The sequence below is a fragment of the Myiozetetes cayanensis genome, unplaced genomic scaffold (genome assembly GCF_022539395.1).
Source record: "Myiozetetes cayanensis isolate MyiCay16 unplaced genomic scaffold, myiCay2020 scf5-8, whole genome shotgun sequence".
NCBI classification, from domain to species: domain Eukaryota; kingdom Metazoa; phylum Chordata; class Aves; order Passeriformes; family Tyrannidae; genus Myiozetetes; species Myiozetetes cayanensis.
The window spans coordinates 86080325-86097173 of NW_026087742.1; the positions used below are offsets into that span (position 1 = coordinate 86080325).

The window sequence follows — 16849 nt, forward strand, 5'->3', positions numbered from 1 at the left end:
ACTTTGGAAGCCACTGACATGCTGACATACTGACAGAGAACTGTCAGAAATATTCGTGTGCAGTGTAAAAAGTGCAGTATACTTCAAAAAATGAAAGGAGCATTAAGATTGAAGATGGTTGGAACTGAGGAGGCCATTACCTCATTGCTGAAAACAGCTACTTTTTAAGAAGAACCCAAACAACCCACTGGATGGAAAGGTGTTAAAGCCTTATGGCAGAATAGTAAAGAGTTCAGTCTCAGTTTAGACATGAAGACCCAACTACGTTTCACAGCTGTCACAGGCCTACAGTGAGCCTGAGATTAAATAGCCAAAAGTTCCTGCATTTCAAGTTATAATTGTATTGTTTGACCAGGTTATAATCCATTTTCTTAAGATGTAATTTTGATTTTGTACAAATGTAATAGTCTTTTGGACTAAGTCAGTCCTGCTTTGGAAAGTTATTTGGGGAAGTGTTTTTTAAGTACAGAGTCACATCTTCTGAACAACTCACTATGGTCCCTTCTGTGTAGCAACACAGGAAAGGGTCCAAATTCAATAATAAGTTTTAGAAGTTCTATGTAAAACCAGTAGAGTCTCTTTTTGGGGGAAAAACCCAACACCTCATGATTTCTGAGGGTTTTCTGTGTGTTATGTGAAGCTATACATGGCTCTCTTTCTTCTGAATGTTTTATTTTAAACTTGATGTAATTAAAACATATAAACCTTTTCCATATGAACCTAGATAATTATAGCTTGAATTTTTAAAACCTGAAGTAATACTTCTATCTTGAAATGATATCTGATATTAGGTAAATACATAAACAGAGCTAAATATAGCGGCTAAAGCAGATAAAAAATATTTAATTTGAATTACTGGAGCAGATAGATGGCTGGCTAAGGTGGTTGGTAAAGTATTTCTCACTGATAATGTGGCATAAGCATAAAGATGCCCTTTAGTAAGCTGCATAAGATGACCTACTGCTGTATTTTCAAGATTGATAGGTTATATGATTGGAAAAAAAGTCCAGATACAGATGTAGCTGTCACCTTAAAGAAGCAGAAAAAGAACACAAAAGATGAATTCGAAGAACGCGTAAAAGCTATCATAGTAGAATTTGCAAAACAGGTAGGCTGGAATATTCAAGATTCTTTGCTTAACAAAAGTGATAGAAAAGGGGTGGGTGGGTGGTGTGGTTTGTGTGTGTTTGTTTTGGGGTTGTGCATGTTTTTTGTTTTGTTTTGGTTTTTCCGTCTTCCACAAAACAACTCAGAATATCAAGAAAACTGTTGCATCTCCCCTGACACATTGGTGTTTACCTCTCATAAAACAAACTTTGTTGTTGTTACATTAATCTGTTCTAAATGCTTCATCCTTGAAAGTGTTAGTGTGGAGAAAAGTAGCTAATTGCTGTGCATGGTCAAGTGGAGTCATGAATAGCAGATGAAGTTTTATGTCCCTGTTCTTCTTCTCTTTGGGAATATCCCGAGAGAATCTCATCTGTCTCTTTTTCCTTTGGATGCTGGCAGGGTATGAATCACATCAGTTCTGGGAACTTTTTCTGTTAGTGACATACAGTGCTGTGTAGAAGCTAGATGGGCTAATTAGCTTTGTAGTGTTATCCCACACTGCTTCCAAGTGTGGATTGAGGCTTCATGTTCCATAGCATACTGTCAGTAACAGTGTTGTTTTTTTAAACTGGGCTTTAAAAAATGCAGTGGTACTTGGGTGGGGTTGAATGTTTCTGTTAACACTGGTGTATATGTTTTTCCCTGTGTAACTATTAATCCTGATTCCAGGGCTTGAACGCTGCCTTGTTTTATGAGAATAAGGATCGCCGCACTTTTCTTTCTCTTGTACCTACCTCTGCTCACACAGGGGATGGCATGGGAAGCCTGATAGCTCTTCTCGTGGAGCTCACGCAAACTATGCTGACTAAGAGGCTGGCTGAGTGTCAGGAACTGAGAGCTCAAGTCATGGAGGTAATCCAGCAACTCTTCCTAGAAATTCACACAGAAATTTCTCCCTTCCCTGTCCCTTTTTTTCTGGTAAAAAATTGTATGTTTGAAGTCCTTAAATAGGGAGTAACTTTTTTCACCTTTCATTCAGGTTAAAGCACTCCCAGGCATGGGCACTACCATAGATGTTATTCTGATTAATGGACGCCTGAAAGAAGGAGACACCATTATTGTTCCTGGGGTAGAAGGTCCTATAGTGACTCAGATTAGAGGTCTTCTGCTACCTCCTCCTATGAAGGAGCTACGAGTTAAGGTACGGCAGCTGGTTTTAGTGTACTGGCTTTTAAATCCAGGAAAAAACAAATTAAGCTTTATGAAAAATGGGAATGTAGTAGAGTTCAGCTGTATTAGCAGTATCTAAGGGTGGCCTCAAGGGAAAGACAGCGCACATCTGGCATTGTGAATGTACTTGTACGTACCTATTGGTGTGTGTGTTACAGTACTGGCAAGGAAAAGGATCGAGGAATTATCTTGCAGTGAGGATTAGGATGTGCATGCTTTAATAAGGGATTCAAGCGTTTGACTACGTGTGAGAGGGAGATACCCATCTTAAATGGAAACTGGAGTGTACTGGTACAGTGACTTCTGTGTTCAAATTACATCATTAGTAAAAGTGGGGTTTTTTACTAACAAAAATCATATATACTTAGGTTTGAGAAAAGTGAACAAGTGAGTTTCTGGGGCTGTTTGGGGAGTGGCAGTGACCAGAACTGCTGCAGAATCTGCAACCTCTTGGCATTTTCAAGAATTGTTGGTTTTGCTGCCCTAGTCTTAATAGCCTGAGGAGAGAAAGTGAAATGAGGAGGTGACACAGAAACAAAAAGCTATAAATAAATTGATAAATATATTAAGATTCACGCATACAATTCAGACATGATTAAAAGAGGTGCTCTGATTTTTCCTGCTTAAAAAAGTGCCTGCGCAGATTTTGTTTAAGGCAAAAAGCTCCATACAGATAACCTAGGTGTATGTAATAGGATAGGCCTTAAAGGTTTGGTTCAGAGGTGTAAAACTAGTGTCCCTGCAGAGCACTGTAGTCCTTGGTGTTTAATCTAGTTCCATCCTGCAAATGTAGGTACTCTTGTAAGTAATGCTAATAATTGCTGGGCCCTGGGCTGATGTTGGTATGAGATGGTTGTAGCCTCAGAGGTGCTGAAGGATGCGGTGTTGGTGCTGAAGGATGCGGTGTTGGTGCTGAAGGATGCGGTGTTGGTGCTGAAGGATGCGGTGTTGGTGCAGAGGTAGAATCCGAACAAGATCCTTTTGACCTGCTTTAAGTAGAAAGACAAGCCCTTCTTTCCGCTTGGCCGGATTATCGGCTGTGGGGTGGGACAGTTGCCTTGGCAAATCTAAGGCTTCCTGCTCTGGATGCAGCTTTACAGTAATACCTTGGTAAGGGCTACAGAGGGACAAAAGGGAAACGGATGTTTATGCTTAGGTTTTGTTCTCTGCTTGGTTGGAAGCTGCTGAGTGTTTTGCTATCATGAGGAATGAATTGAAAGCGTTTCCATCCATTTGCTTCCCTTTATTTGAAAGCAGAAGGTAAATCGGTGTGTGAAACTCCTAGAGACTCCAGGGTTGTTTTGGGGACTGAATAGCAGTGTAACATAACGGGTTCCCATCAACATCTTCAGATGAGTTTCTGTCCTTTGGTGGGAGATGGAGCACAGGGTATCGGCATCATGATGAATGCTGGATTTGGGAACCTTGAGCTGGGCAAGTGGATCCAGGATAGCTGTTGCGTTTTTTTTAAGCATACAATGAGGAAGCATTTTGATTCAGCTTGTTTATGCAGAATTGTCATCCTTGAAATAAGACCCAAATTTTGGGGTAGAGGGCTAAAGCATAGAGGCTTGCAGGAACAAAGTGCTTACTGAGGAAGGAAGCTGCCTTGCAGTTTTAAGAAAAGGATCAGACATCTAAACAAAAAAATAAAGAAACAAACCAGAAAATCCTTCCAACATTGATTTAAAGATCTTCAGAAATAACTGGTTTTGTCTTGCCTTGGGGCCATGCCTTGAGTGTGGAGAGATCTTCAAGGTTCCCCTGCATGGGAAGGAGCAGCGGGGAAACTGAGCATGGAACTATGCTGGATGAGAGGCCTTTAGTGGGAGAGTGAGACAGCTCTTCGTGCACAAAACCTAGGGCTGTGTATCAGCTAAGCTTTAGTGCTTTTGTTGAGCAGTTGGCATCTTCCCCTCACTTCTCTATGGATTTATTAGCGAGTAGCTGCCTATTTGCTGCTTGCTCTTTTCTAACCTATGTTTCTTTTTGGCCCCTTTCTCTGTTTTTAGAGGATTTCCCTATGCCCTGCCCCCCTTAGCAGAGGTGCAGGGACATCTGAAGGGAGAGGAGTGTGCAGACAGGAACATGCAAATGCAAAGCAGAGACAGTCACTGATGAAAGACGGGAGGTGCTGCACTTCAGTGTCTGCTCTCGGCTGTGCTTGTGGGTTGCAATTTCTTCAGCTGCTCGGCACTTGTGTTGCTGTGCACCATCGACACGAACTCTTTGCTAGTGTGTATATTCTCTTTTTCAGAACCAGTATGAGAAGCACAAAGAGGTTGTTGCTGCTCAAGGTGTGAAGATTCTTGGGAAAGATTTGGAAAAAACATTGGCTGGTTTGCCATTGCTTGTAGCTTATAAAGAGGATGAAGTCCCAGTCCTCAAGGTGAGGTGGCTAATGTTGAAATACAATACACTAACTTGAGTTCTCTGGTGATGAAACTCATTCAAATGTTGAGAGCTCAGTACACAACTAACTGGCTTTTTTGGTTGCTTTAAAAACTGTTCCAGTAACGTGCTGTAGTCTTGTGCCCATGTGAAGCTTTGATGTCTTTAGTGTCTTGACCATTAGCTTTTTCCCTGATATTTTGCTGGGGTCTCTCTGTTGGTAGAATGAGATTTGAAAGCAAGTATTATGGCATAGTTTGACTGTTAATTACTGATTTGATATTTGTTGTGATTTATACATATATTCTAATTACATTATATTAGGTACATATCTGCTAGTGGAGTTCTTCAAACTGTCATAATTGCAAAGCTGATTTAAGACTTGGGTAATTTCTTTTCTGACTTAAAAAATGGTGGAGAGGATGTAGCTATCCTAAAACCCAAATTGTGGTGAGATGTTACTGTTCTCCAAAGGCAGGAAAGTATTTTGGAAAGGAAACTCATGTGTTAATAGTTTACTCTTAACTGTAGTTTTACTTTAGTCTTCTGTCCACTTATTTGTACCTCTAAAGGGAGGTTTAACTTTTGGGATGTCCAAACACAGACCTAGTTGGTTGGTACATACAAGAATGTGTATAAGGGAGTAGATCTGTGGTGACCTCAAGTAAATGGCAACACCCATTTATCTGCCAGAGGAAGAGATGGGAGTGTTTGGGTTTAAAAAGGGAGGTGCTCTGAAAAATGTGGTTTTGACTCCTCTGAAAGCAGCGAAATGGCCTTGCTGCTCTTGCGTCCTGTTTTGTGCCCAGGCCTGAAGAGTTCAGGATCCTTTCCAGCTCATGGCTTTAGGTGTCAGGTTTAGCCATGGATCCTCAGGCAGCCACAGGCATCAGCACACACTAAGTGTTTGCTCAGTCCTGCCTGCAGACAGGGGAGAGCAATATGCATTCTGCAGAGAAATGTTACTGACTCCCAAGATGGGCATTTGCTGTTTTATATGATCACATTCTTGCAAAATCCTCAGGTCTAGTTCAGCTCAGGCTTTTCTAATGTGAGAAACAATCACAGTGTCTGTCACAAGGCTGTGTGTGACTTACACTGCAAGTCTGAGCTGGGACCTGTCAGTATGGCTGTCATACTTTCACCAGCTCATGAACAGGAAGATTTTGTACCCTGAGCCATAAATAGCAAGAGAACTAAAAATTTCCTTTTTTTTTTTTTCTCTTCTAAAGGATGAACTAATACATGAACTGAAGCAAACACTGAATGCAATCAAATTAGAAGAGAAAGGTGTTTATGTTCAGGCTTCTACTTTAGGCTCTTTAGAGGCATTACTTGAATTTCTTAAAACGTCAGAAGTGCCAGTAAGTATTTCTGTGCCGTATCTGATGTTGTTGGTTCTGTGTTTTAGTCACTGTTTTCTTTTGACTTGGCAAGTTTAGTGACTTGATTTGTGTGGCTTTCTTCAACAGTATTCAGGAATTAATATAGGTCCTGTCCATAAAAAAGATGTTATGAAGGCATCAGTAATGCTGGAGCATGACCCACAGTAAGTAACTCTGCTTGACTCTGTTGATAAACGTGCGGTGGGGCTGCGGGAAGGCGCAGTGCCCTCCTTGCTCTGGCTCTGTGCTCTGTCTGGTAACTGCTGCACTGTTCCTTACAGGTATGCCGTCATTCTGGCATTCGATGTGAGGATTGAGCGCGACGCACAGGAAATGGCCGATAGTTTAGGAGTGCGTATCTTTAGTGCTGAAATAATTTATCACTTATTTGATGCCTTCACAAAGTATAGACAAGACTACAAAAAACAGAAACAAGAGGAGTTCAAGTAAGTATGAGCAGTCATATTCTGGATGCTTCCCAAGTAAGTGTGTTGCTTATTTCAGTATACCTGAAACTGCATTTTACCTCATTTCCTTGGTATTACTTGGTGATGGGAAGGAAGGGGAGGGTAGAGCAATAAATTTTCAAGAATTCAGTGCTCCAGACTAATTGTTTACATCTGGATTAGGCATAGTAGGGTTAGAGTTGTGAAAGCTGTGCAGCAGGTACAAGATTCAGCTAGAACTGTTATGTAACATGGAGTGGTTTTTTTTAACGTTTGCTTTCTATACTTGGCTTCTGTTTCTAGTTTGTGACAGATGAGTTAGTGCTCACAGCCTAAGAAAACAAAACTGAAGGGATTTGGATTCTATTGTTTTATATTTTACGCAATTCCAGTGTAGAGGGCTTCTTTCCGACTGCAGTAACATGAATATGCAATCATTTAAGGATTTATAGGGACCCAAAATAAATTTTTGGAATCGTGTCATTGGGGGATCCTCAGTAAACTAAGTCAAAATAATAAATTAAAATGTGTTTCAATTCATATTGATCCTAATTTGAGTTTGCATACTTCAGCATTTAAATGTATTTGTTCACTTTACAAACAAAAATCTTGACATTTTTTGAGTCCCTTGTGATGAGTTAAGGCAGCAGTATTTCTACTCCTGTGCTCTTCTGTGGCTGTTATTATACTGTAAAATTCCTACTCCTTCAGTCTTGGTCTAAGTTGAGTGCCCAAGCCTGTTAAAATAAAATCCATGCCAGCCATGCTTGATTATTGTTCCCTGTAGTTCTTGAAGATCAGGTATTGACTGGAATTAGCAAGTTTGGAAAGCAGGTTTTTTCCTGCTTGATTTTTCCCCAAGTGACACTCTTAGAAAAATGCTCAAGAAGTGTGGGAGAAGGCAGAGCTGTTAATGCTACATAAGCTGTTCCAGTATCTCTTTCCAAGTGCCTTTTCTTTCATCTTCCAGGCATATAGCAGTGTTTCCATGCAAGTTGAAAATCCTCCCTCAGTTCATTTTCAACTCTCGTGACCCAATAGTGATGGGTGTTGTTGTGGAGGCCGGCCAGGTGAAGCAGGGGACTCCCATGTGTGTACCCAGCAAAAATGTGAGTAAGCGCCTCTTCCCAGGGCGTGTTTGATCCACCTGGTAGTTCCTGGGATGAGGCACCGTGGAATGTTTGCACACCTTTCCCCAGTGCACAGATTTGGGGCAGGAGGTGAGGTTCAGACTTGTAGATCGAGTCTCTCTTCTGGGGGTCAAGGATCTGATTGCCAGCAGAGTTGAGCCCTGCCACTGGACACAGGAAGTGTGGCTGGAAGGTACCTGCCTGAGAGCCATCCTGCTTCCCCACTGCCCGTTCTGTGCTGTAGTAACGAGCACAGTTGCCATTCCTGGTAGCTAAGAAGGGGGGGAAGTCAACTCCCAACACTTTGAGATAACCAGCTGATATCCCAGTGAGCTGTGGGTGGTTGATGTTGCTGCCCTTTCAGTACGAAGCACTTGCTGTGCCATGTTTAGCTTTGGCCACGCTGAGGCGGCAGCTCCAGCAGTGCTGTGCTTCCTGCAGCAAGTCTGCACATACAGAGGGAGCTTGGGAAGGGTGTGTGCATGGGGGGGTGTGGATGTGTCTTACAGCTGCTTCATTGTATTGCAGTTCGTTGAAATTGGAATAGTTACAAGTATTGAAATAAACCATAAACCGGTGGATGTTGCAAAGAAAGGCCAAGAAGTGTGTGTTAAAATAGAACCAATTCCTGGGGAATCACCTAAAATGTACGGACGACATTTTGAAGCAACAGATATCCTCGTCAGTAAGGTAAGAGCAATCTGTGTTTTTGGAGAGGGCTTAGGACAGAGGGGCAGCTTGCCTGAAGTGGAACTGTTGCATGAAACCTAAAAAACACGCAAGGACCTTCCCCTTGGAGACTGACAGACACTTGGAACACGGTGCGTGTGTAGCATCGTTCAGCTGAGTTTCCTGTAGCCTTGGTTTGAGGTCTGTAGTGGTGTCCCCGGAGAGGCCTGGAGGAGCAATGGGCTGCGGCTGAAATACCTTGCAGCTCCCAGCACCCAAGAGGGTAAAATGCTACACTTGCTATTCACAAACCACTGTCCATAGCTGGTGCTCAGCAGTCCCCCGGAGCATCACAGCTGGTGTTGGAAATGATGCAATAAACAGCTGCCCTAATTCTGGAACACTGGGCTTGGATGGGGAGATGATCACTTGCTCAGTCTTTACTGTTGGATGCAAAGCCACAGCTCTCCCCACTCCCAACTGCTTTAGTCACCATGTTTTAAAACATCCCCTGCCACACACATACTGGGGGCACGTGCTCACAAATGAGGGGTGGGAGTAGGGCCTGGGACAGGGACAGGGAGGGCGTGCTGGTCCTGTGGGCCCTGGTGGAAGAAGGAGACCTCTCCAGTTCTTGCCTTACTGCATAAGGGTGGGATTGTCTGTCCATCTGCAGAGACAGACCACATAAGGGATGTGATGAGAAGTGAAGGGAAATGAATGGGATGGTCATACAGCTCACCTGCTGTGCAGACTGATGCCCCTTCTTCAGATTAATTATTTCCAATGTACTGAAACTGCCTTTAATGCACCTGCACGCGTGTGTTTCTGATGGGATTGTCTTGTGTGTTACAGATCAGTCGTCAGTCCATTGATGCTCTGAAGGACTGGTTCAGGGATGAGATGCAGAAGTCTGACTGGCAGCTTATAGTAGAACTGAAGAAAGTGTTTGAAATCATCTAGATAACTTTTTACAGCAATGGGGAGGAAGGAATAAATGCACTCTTCCTGTTCTAAAAAAAGTTACCAACAAAGTCGTATATTTAAGACAGTGTTGGATATATGTTTGGGAGGAAAATATGTGGGTAAAATGTTTTCCATGAGAAACCAAGAAATTTACACTGGTTTGACAGTGGTCAATTTACATGTTCCCATGGTTCCAATGTGCCTGTTCACCTCTCCTACTGCCCTTCCTAAGACTGGCTGCTGTTTTAAAGTTTGCCCTTCCTTCTCTCACACCTTCCTTCCACCCTTTGTCCCTCCCTCTCCAAAATAAAATAAATTGAATTTTTATTACAGAACTAAAGCTCTTTCACTTTTCTACTGATGAGAGCAGTGCTGCAGTATTTGATTAACCAAGCTTCTGCAGACTTTGTGATTCTCGGGACATTTTTGATGTAAGAAGTACTTCTTTATTTATGCATACCTCTTCCCTTGACTTTCTTTTCCACCGTTCTTCTGCTTTGTGCCTATAGAAATTTTTTTAAATAGAAAATTAGGCAGTTGGATATCTCTGTATTTGCTTTGTGTGAAACGATGTTGTAAAGCATAGCTGCCCACCTTTCACTGCTTGTACAGTTCATGGAAGTCAACCTGTAATCATTATAATGCAGAGCCACAAATAAAGGAGATGGACAGAGTGTAGCCCATTTGTTTCACAGTTTGCTTCAGTAATCACAGTTTCACTCCATGGGCTGTGGCAGATGTGGAAAGACCAGGAGGGGCTCTCTTGCCTCTCTCTGCTTGGCAAAATGGCGGAGGCGCATTCCAGCAAAGGTGTCTCTTCCTCTGGCTGCACTTCCCCCTGCAGTGTGTGCAGGGTGCTGATGTCCATGTTCCTGAAGCACTGGAGTGGCAGGCCAGGTGTTCAGTATGGCACAACTCCTGGAGGAGTTCAGAGCTGGCATCTCCTCTCCAGCTGCTGCTCAGAGCGGCGTCAGCACCTGCCAACAGCTGCCTGCCAGGGAGGTGCGACTCGGGATGCTGCATCAGAGCTGTTGGATCATCTGACACCGTGGGACGGAACCAGCTCCGAAGTGGATGTTGTTTGTCATGACCAGGAGTCAGCCTGTAATTCCAGTGATTTCCTACCCTACCTTCCCCTCTACCTCCCTGCTGGATGACAACTTGATGTATTCCTGTTCAGGTTATCTCTGGGTATCTTACAGCTCATGCTGACAGGAGCAAAACAACCGCTCTTCAAAAGCACAAGCTGAAACAAAATCAAGAAGGATCTTTCATGCAGCCGAAATTTTTAGCATTTAAGATATTTACAAGAATTTAACTTGCAACAAGCAGTTTGATCAGATTTCTTCTGTCACTTTTTTTTTGTTGGAAAAATATGAATGTTATAATTGGGATTGTGTGGACTCGATTACAAAGGAACATTTATTAACTCACCTTCTTTGCAAATGGAATTTAATTTACTGGAATTGTTTTTTTGGTTAAACTTCAAACTTGCCCTTGAAAAGGACCTTTTCAGTATGGTTGGTGTGTGGTGCAAATTCCCATCACTGGGTGAACAGAATTATCAGAGGGAGAAGACTGCATTTAATTGTTAACATTTTCTTTTGCAAACTATGCAATCATGAAAACTACACTAATAAAGTTCTTAAAAACACAGATGTCAAACATTGTGGTCTTGATGTATTCTTGATTTGTTTTCTCAAAGCTGGGTGTTCTTTCCACAGGTAAAAATGCTGGGAAAAAGACTGTGCTTCTTTAGTGGCTTCTTGTTGTGGAACTTTAAAATACCTTCACTAAAAGACTTAAGGAACCTCAGGAGCTGGGGCGATTTATTTCACTTCTGCTACTCACTACAACCTATTCTGCAATGTTGCAGAAAGGAAACACAGGCTGGGACGAACTGTGGTATTTTAGAAGTGGCTCTGTCTTGAGCAGGAGCAAGGCAGAGGACAATGCTCCAGGTCAGCCTTGTTCTCCTACAGAAGCACGGGTGTCCAGAGGTGACAGAACACACTTGGGCTTCAGCAGACGCTGTGCTTTGGGAGTGGCCAGGCCACTCTGGTTTGAGTCTCTGAAGGATGAAACTGAACTAATATTCTTCCCTCAGCTTAAAATCTGTAATAAAGTGTAGAAGAAACCAAACGTGGCCAGGTGCACGTACAGCAGCCTCCTCCATGTGCTGAGGCAGTGCCACTGTGCAGAACTTTGTGAAATTAATCAGAGCTGCAGCTTCAATAAAAGGCGCTTCACTACATTCAAACTGAAGCATCACAAAATAGAATCAGTACAAAAATATACATACAGTTCTTTATTAAACAACTGTAAACACTTCACTGTAAAAATCCATAAAACTTTATAAACAAACATTTTGTAAATAGATTCTATACTACAATAAAAGAATTTTAACACAATTATTTACATGCAATACTGACAAATTTGGCACTTTCTGAAAAGAAATGTACAAAACACTTTGTTGTTTAAAAAGAAATTTGAAATTATAAAAACTCAGGGCATTACTATCATGCACTTTGCAAATACCTCACAAGCACTTATGGCACAGCTAGCGGAGAGCTCCAGGCTCTCATCAAGCTCTTTACTACAAGTTCAGATAACTTTTAATGTGCTTCCGTAAGTTTGTTGTAAAACTACCTGAACATTGTCAAGAATGAAGTCAAATGCCATATTCCAAACTGATTCCACAGATGACTGCATTAACCTGAAGGTGAAAAGGAAGAAGAGAGTGAAAATTACCATTACAGAACCAGACTTTTACAATCAGGTTTGGTCATCACAGGGTCACAGCAGTTCACCACAAATGGTGTTTTCATTCAGCTCTGGTAAAGCCCTCCCTATTTAAATACACCAGGTCTTAGATAATCCCACAGATTCCTCTGCCACCCACTGGCAAAACTTCTGGTGTGGGCAGTGTCACAGCAGGTTCTAAACACTCACATCTAGCAGTGCTGTGAGCCTGTGATCGGGTGACCTTCCACCCACCTCACATGGAGATCAGAAATTACAGGCTTCTGGATCCTCATCTTTCCTTCCTCATTCCGAGACACAAATGCTGTTTCTCCCAGCAAATGCCAAGAGTGATGGACACATTTAAAGAATAGGTTTTGGGGGCACTAACACAGAGTTTATTGCTAAGAACAGAACCAAATCATGGAGGCCCACGGAGAGCTAAGAGTTACCTCTATGACTCAGCTGCCACTGGAACCACATTAAGCAAATGCCCAAGGAAAACAAAGTAGCTCTGCACTCTCACAATCTCCTTCTAGATCACTATGCTGTGGGAGAGCAGAGGTTCCTACACTTAAAGCTTTGGAGGACGTAACTTTGGTATCGTATGGACAAGTGCACATCATCCAGCTCCTGATTCCTTGTCCCACACTTATTACAGGGCCTTGCAGAGACACACTGCCATCGGTACAGAGCTCGCATAACTGGACCAGGAATGGGACATGATGATTTCTGAAGAGTTTTATAAAGAATTCACTATGCAACATTCATAAAACAGTTCACTGCAATCACTGTGTGTTTTGCATTTTCTAGGGCCTAAAGACTTCCCGTAATACAAAATCCTAGTGAAGTTTCTACATTGCTGTAGTCTTTTAGGTATTGATTATTCTGTGAAATATATATTTTTCAGATATAAAACATAGAAAGCTGAGCTCCACAGTTAAGAACCAGTTAGTAAGCAAGTCATAAATGGAATTTGGGTCTCCTGACTCATGGGAAGAGTAATAACAGCATAATAACTATGTAATAGGAATGGATTCAGTAAGTTGGAGGTGAGACAGGATCTGGATACAGCAAGAGAATGAAGTCAGGTCTAAGATACCATGAAAAATTAATGAAAATGGGATGAAAAGAAGGGACAATGCTGATGAAAACTGCATCCTTTGTCTAGAAACAAAAGACTTGCCCAGAGAGAAGTTGTGGACGCCCCATCTCTGGAAGTGTTCAAGGCCAGGCTGGATGGGGCTTTGAGCAACCTGGCCTAGTGGAAAGTGTCCTTGTCCATGGCAGGTGGTTGGAACAGATGATCTCTAAGCCCCTTCCAACTCAAACCACTCTGTGACTCTAAGAAATACTACTTAAGTGCTACCCCAGTTTTTATATAAAATTTAAACCTAAAATATTTATACTCATCAATGGAACATCCAATGGGCTTGTGGCCTCACAGTGAAGCATTTAGTGTATAAATATTAACAAAAATAGTCTAAAATGTCACAAGTACTAGCAATGAAGTTACCTTTTCATGTACTTAACAACCAGATCTAACTTTTCCAAATCTTTTTCTTCTATTAGATCAGTACAATACTTCACAACCTGTAGAATGTCTTCTTCCATAGGATCTGTAATACAAGAATCATTTAAAAAAAATGAGATCTTCTAAGTATACTCAGAAAATAATCATAGAATAATGGGAATACAATAGAAAGAAATTCTGCAGTGTCAGTGCCTCAGGGGCCAACCTGACAATTGCTGTATTCCCACATGACCCCCAACATCAGAAGTTGTGCACAACACAGGACTGCAAGGTCCTCAAATATCTGTCTTGTAGACATCTTTTTCTTCAGTAAGAACAACTAACAGCCAAGCTAGCACTAACCAAAGGGAAAAGAGACTGGAATTTAGAATGGAACGGCTGTTTTAAAACTTTTAGAATAGTAATGTCCAGGGTAGGAAGGTCAGATTTTCCAAAATATAAAGGAGTTGTTATTTGTTTCACATAATGTTAAAAGTCAAATCACAATGTAGCACCAGTGTTAACACTTTGGCACTTCTTTTTTTCTCCTCTAGTTCTTTCCAGCATTTATTTTGAGAAAAAAAACCAACCGTGCATTCCTTTGCCTCTAAAATTACGTTTTCATAGAAGAGGAATTTCCTTTCAAGAAGTTTCACCCCAGTGGTTGTAATACATGTAAAAAATCAGGAAAACCTCCAACACAAGTAATATCAAGGCACAAGACAGATGGGTTAAGGAGGGAGCATGCAAATTTTCATGATGTTAAACAAGACACAGGAGCTGGCAAAACCACAGAGTGACAAGTGATAGAAAGAATCAAGTTTCTCCAAGACTTGCAGTAAAGATTTCAAGGTTACTGTGAAAAAAAAAGGAAGAAAGTACAAGAAGTCTACTAAAAGTAGTCTTCCTTATGTTGTATGCCAAGATTCCCACTAGTGTGACATCCCCACCTGAAATAGTTGTGATCCATTCCTTCAACAACGCCTTCACATCGTTGAATTCCACAGCTCCAGCAAGGTTTGGTGCTTGAGGCCTAAATGAACCCAGCTGCTGGTGGGTCTGCAGAGCTGAGGGGCCTGAAGAATCCGAAGTTGATGGAACTGCTTCTGGCTGTTCCAAACATAAAAGTTGATAATGCTCTGACAAATATGGTAAAACCATGTATATACACACAGATAAGTGTCTGGCAAGGAATCCAGTAAAGGACACCAGCTGCATTTGTGAACATGAACTAAGTCTAAAGAAGCACACAGTTCTACTATTAGTGTGGAAAGTACCTGAGCAGCAGTTCCTTCTTGTTTCAAGAAACCATCTATTAGCTTCTGTGGGCTTCCAGATGTAGCTGGCATGTTTTTTGCAGGGCTACCAACATGTCTGTTTTTCAGAGGACTCTGAATCTTTCTTACAGGACTGCCTGGATTTTTTTTCCGTATTTTTTTCTTATTTTTCGTAGTTGTATGCTTCAGGTTTAAGAAAGGATTTTTTGACACTGAAAAACACAGGAATAGTCAGTTGTTGATACATTTAAAACTTAAAACTTTTCCACTGAAAGGGGAACTCTGTATTTTGCACAAAAATCTAAGAATCACGTGGGAGAACACAACCTAGATAAAGCAACCTTAACATTCACATGCCATTCCAGATCCTGGCAACGTTTTAAGTATTTGAAAAGCACTGCTAGACATTACTGTACTCAGAGGATACTCAGCTATTTGTCAGCCTTTCAATATGGAGTATTTCAGTACTCCCATATAAGCAACTGGTGAAACTTGAAGTCTACTGGACAAACTGCCTCACCTCAGAGCACTGTCCCACCAGTGGTTATCAGCAAAGCCAGCAGTGTTGAGACCCCCCAGTGCTTTTACGAGAGTTCATGAAGGAAATTGTTCTCGCTCCGTCATACTCACATATCTGTACTAGTTCACTGGCTATGAAATCAAGGTGTTATTATAATAATGCAGTATTTAACTGGCAATGAACCCAATGACATTTCCAACCGATTTCATGAGAAAGCACGTTCACAGGGCATTAATCTTATTTCTTTCTACTGATTAGAAAAAGGAGACCTGGATGATCAGCTCAGAGTAAACCATCTGACTACCAGACACATGGTGTGATGTAGCCTACCTCTAGCTGCCCAAAACCCATATCAGTGTTTCAGAGAACCATGAGAATGCTCTCTGAACACAGCTGAACTACTGTAGGTACTGAAAATGCAAGACTTTAAATCACAAGACATATCAAGTTTAGATTCCATTCTGCAAACATATGGCCATGGGTAAGTTTAGTGCCAAAGTCCCCATGAATTGAATTAATTACCCATTTGAGTAAAGCTGGGCATCTGTTTGCAAACTGAGACCACAGCTGGTTGTAGCTGACAGTCTGTCAAAAATAAATACAGAAATTCAATTGAACACAGCATCTTCACAGAAGCTTTCTTTAGCTGTATTTTCCAGTTTGTTATTTAGGGTTGGGTAACTGTTTGCATAGTAACCAACTCCTATACAAGACTGCTGTACAACTGTATATTCTCACCGAAAGTGTTAGCAGGTTGCTGCTCAGATTGCTTTTGCCTTTGATCATATGCATCTTTCAGCTCTGCTTGCAACTCAGCAGGTAGTGCAGCGAAAACCTCGGGATCCACCTGAACAGCAACAGAAGATTCATTTGATTATTTTAATAGTGAGCAGCACTGTTTGCTTCCCCCTAGGTCACTCACATGAGAAAGGTATTCACATTTTATGCCAAGCAAAAATAAATGAATTTATTTATTCTGTAACACTGTAAAACGTGGTGTACATTTTCTTTGTGCATTTTACTTTGTAAAAACAACAATTTTTTCCATCTAACATTACCCTACTTTAATTATTTCATAAAATTACTCTTGTGGGCCTCTAATGCACTAACCATCTTACCTATTAACAGCACGATTAAGCCTAATTCAACACTCCATTCAAATTTCAAAACACAAACATTGTGACAATCAGACTTTTGTTCCTTCTTTTTTTTTGATACTTCTGTTTCCTGGAAGCTGCTACACAATTCAAAATATTCTTGGAAATAATCTCACTTCTTTAAGTCCAGAAAAAGCCAAGTCCAGCTATGTCTTTAACTAGCACAAAAAAGGTTTAATTTCTTTCTCCCACAGTTGTCCACCCCTTGTCTGACTGATAAAACCACAGTCCCTTGCAACTGTCCCAGGGACTTGAATTCTAGACAGGAAATAATTTGTTGCCAATTGTCAGACACACTCATATGGACAAAACAAAATTTCTTGTATTATCAGTTACCTTTCATCACTGCATGTCTGAAGGAGGAAATTAGTGA

At 41.4% G+C, this 16849-nt stretch overlaps 2 protein-coding genes across 7 annotated transcripts in view; one reads left to right on the forward strand and one right to left on the reverse strand.

The window, feature by feature from the left end:
• The window catches only part of EIF5B (eukaryotic translation initiation factor 5B), a 36018-nt gene extending 25086 nt beyond the window's left edge, over positions 1 to 10932 (forward strand). The window contains exons 15-24 of the mRNA XM_050331254.1: positions 977 to 1108; positions 1780 to 1962; positions 2090 to 2251; positions 4538 to 4669; positions 5904 to 6035; positions 6144 to 6220; positions 6338 to 6502; positions 7473 to 7611; positions 8161 to 8322; positions 9157 to 10932. Coding sequence (XP_050187211.1) covers positions 977 to 1108; positions 1780 to 1962; positions 2090 to 2251; positions 4538 to 4669; positions 5904 to 6035; positions 6144 to 6220; positions 6338 to 6502; positions 7473 to 7611; positions 8161 to 8322; positions 9157 to 9264 — 1392 coding nt within the window. The 3' untranslated portion in view covers positions 9265 to 10932. The remainder of the gene's footprint in view (positions 1 to 976; positions 1109 to 1779; positions 1963 to 2089; positions 2252 to 4537; positions 4670 to 5903; positions 6036 to 6143; positions 6221 to 6337; positions 6503 to 7472; positions 7612 to 8160; positions 8323 to 9156) is intronic.
• Positions 10406 to 16849, reverse strand: part of REV1 (REV1 DNA directed polymerase) — a 53877-nt gene continuing 47433 nt past the window's right edge. For 5 of the 6 annotated variants that reach the window (XM_050331248.1, XM_050331247.1, XM_050331250.1 and 2 more), the window contains 5 exons: positions 16058 to 16166; positions 14800 to 15011; positions 14473 to 14632; positions 13526 to 13628; positions 11561 to 11983 (listed from right to left, as the gene is read on the reverse strand). In XM_050331248.1, the coding sequence (XP_050187205.1) occupies positions 11872 to 11983; positions 13526 to 13628; positions 14473 to 14632; positions 14800 to 15011; positions 16058 to 16166 (696 nt within the window). In that variant the 3' untranslated portion in view covers positions 11561 to 11871. Of the gene's footprint in view, positions 10514 to 11560; positions 11984 to 13525; positions 13629 to 14472; positions 14633 to 14799; positions 15012 to 16057; positions 16167 to 16849 lie in introns of those variants that run through there. The other variant, XM_050331253.1, reaches the window with a different exon arrangement.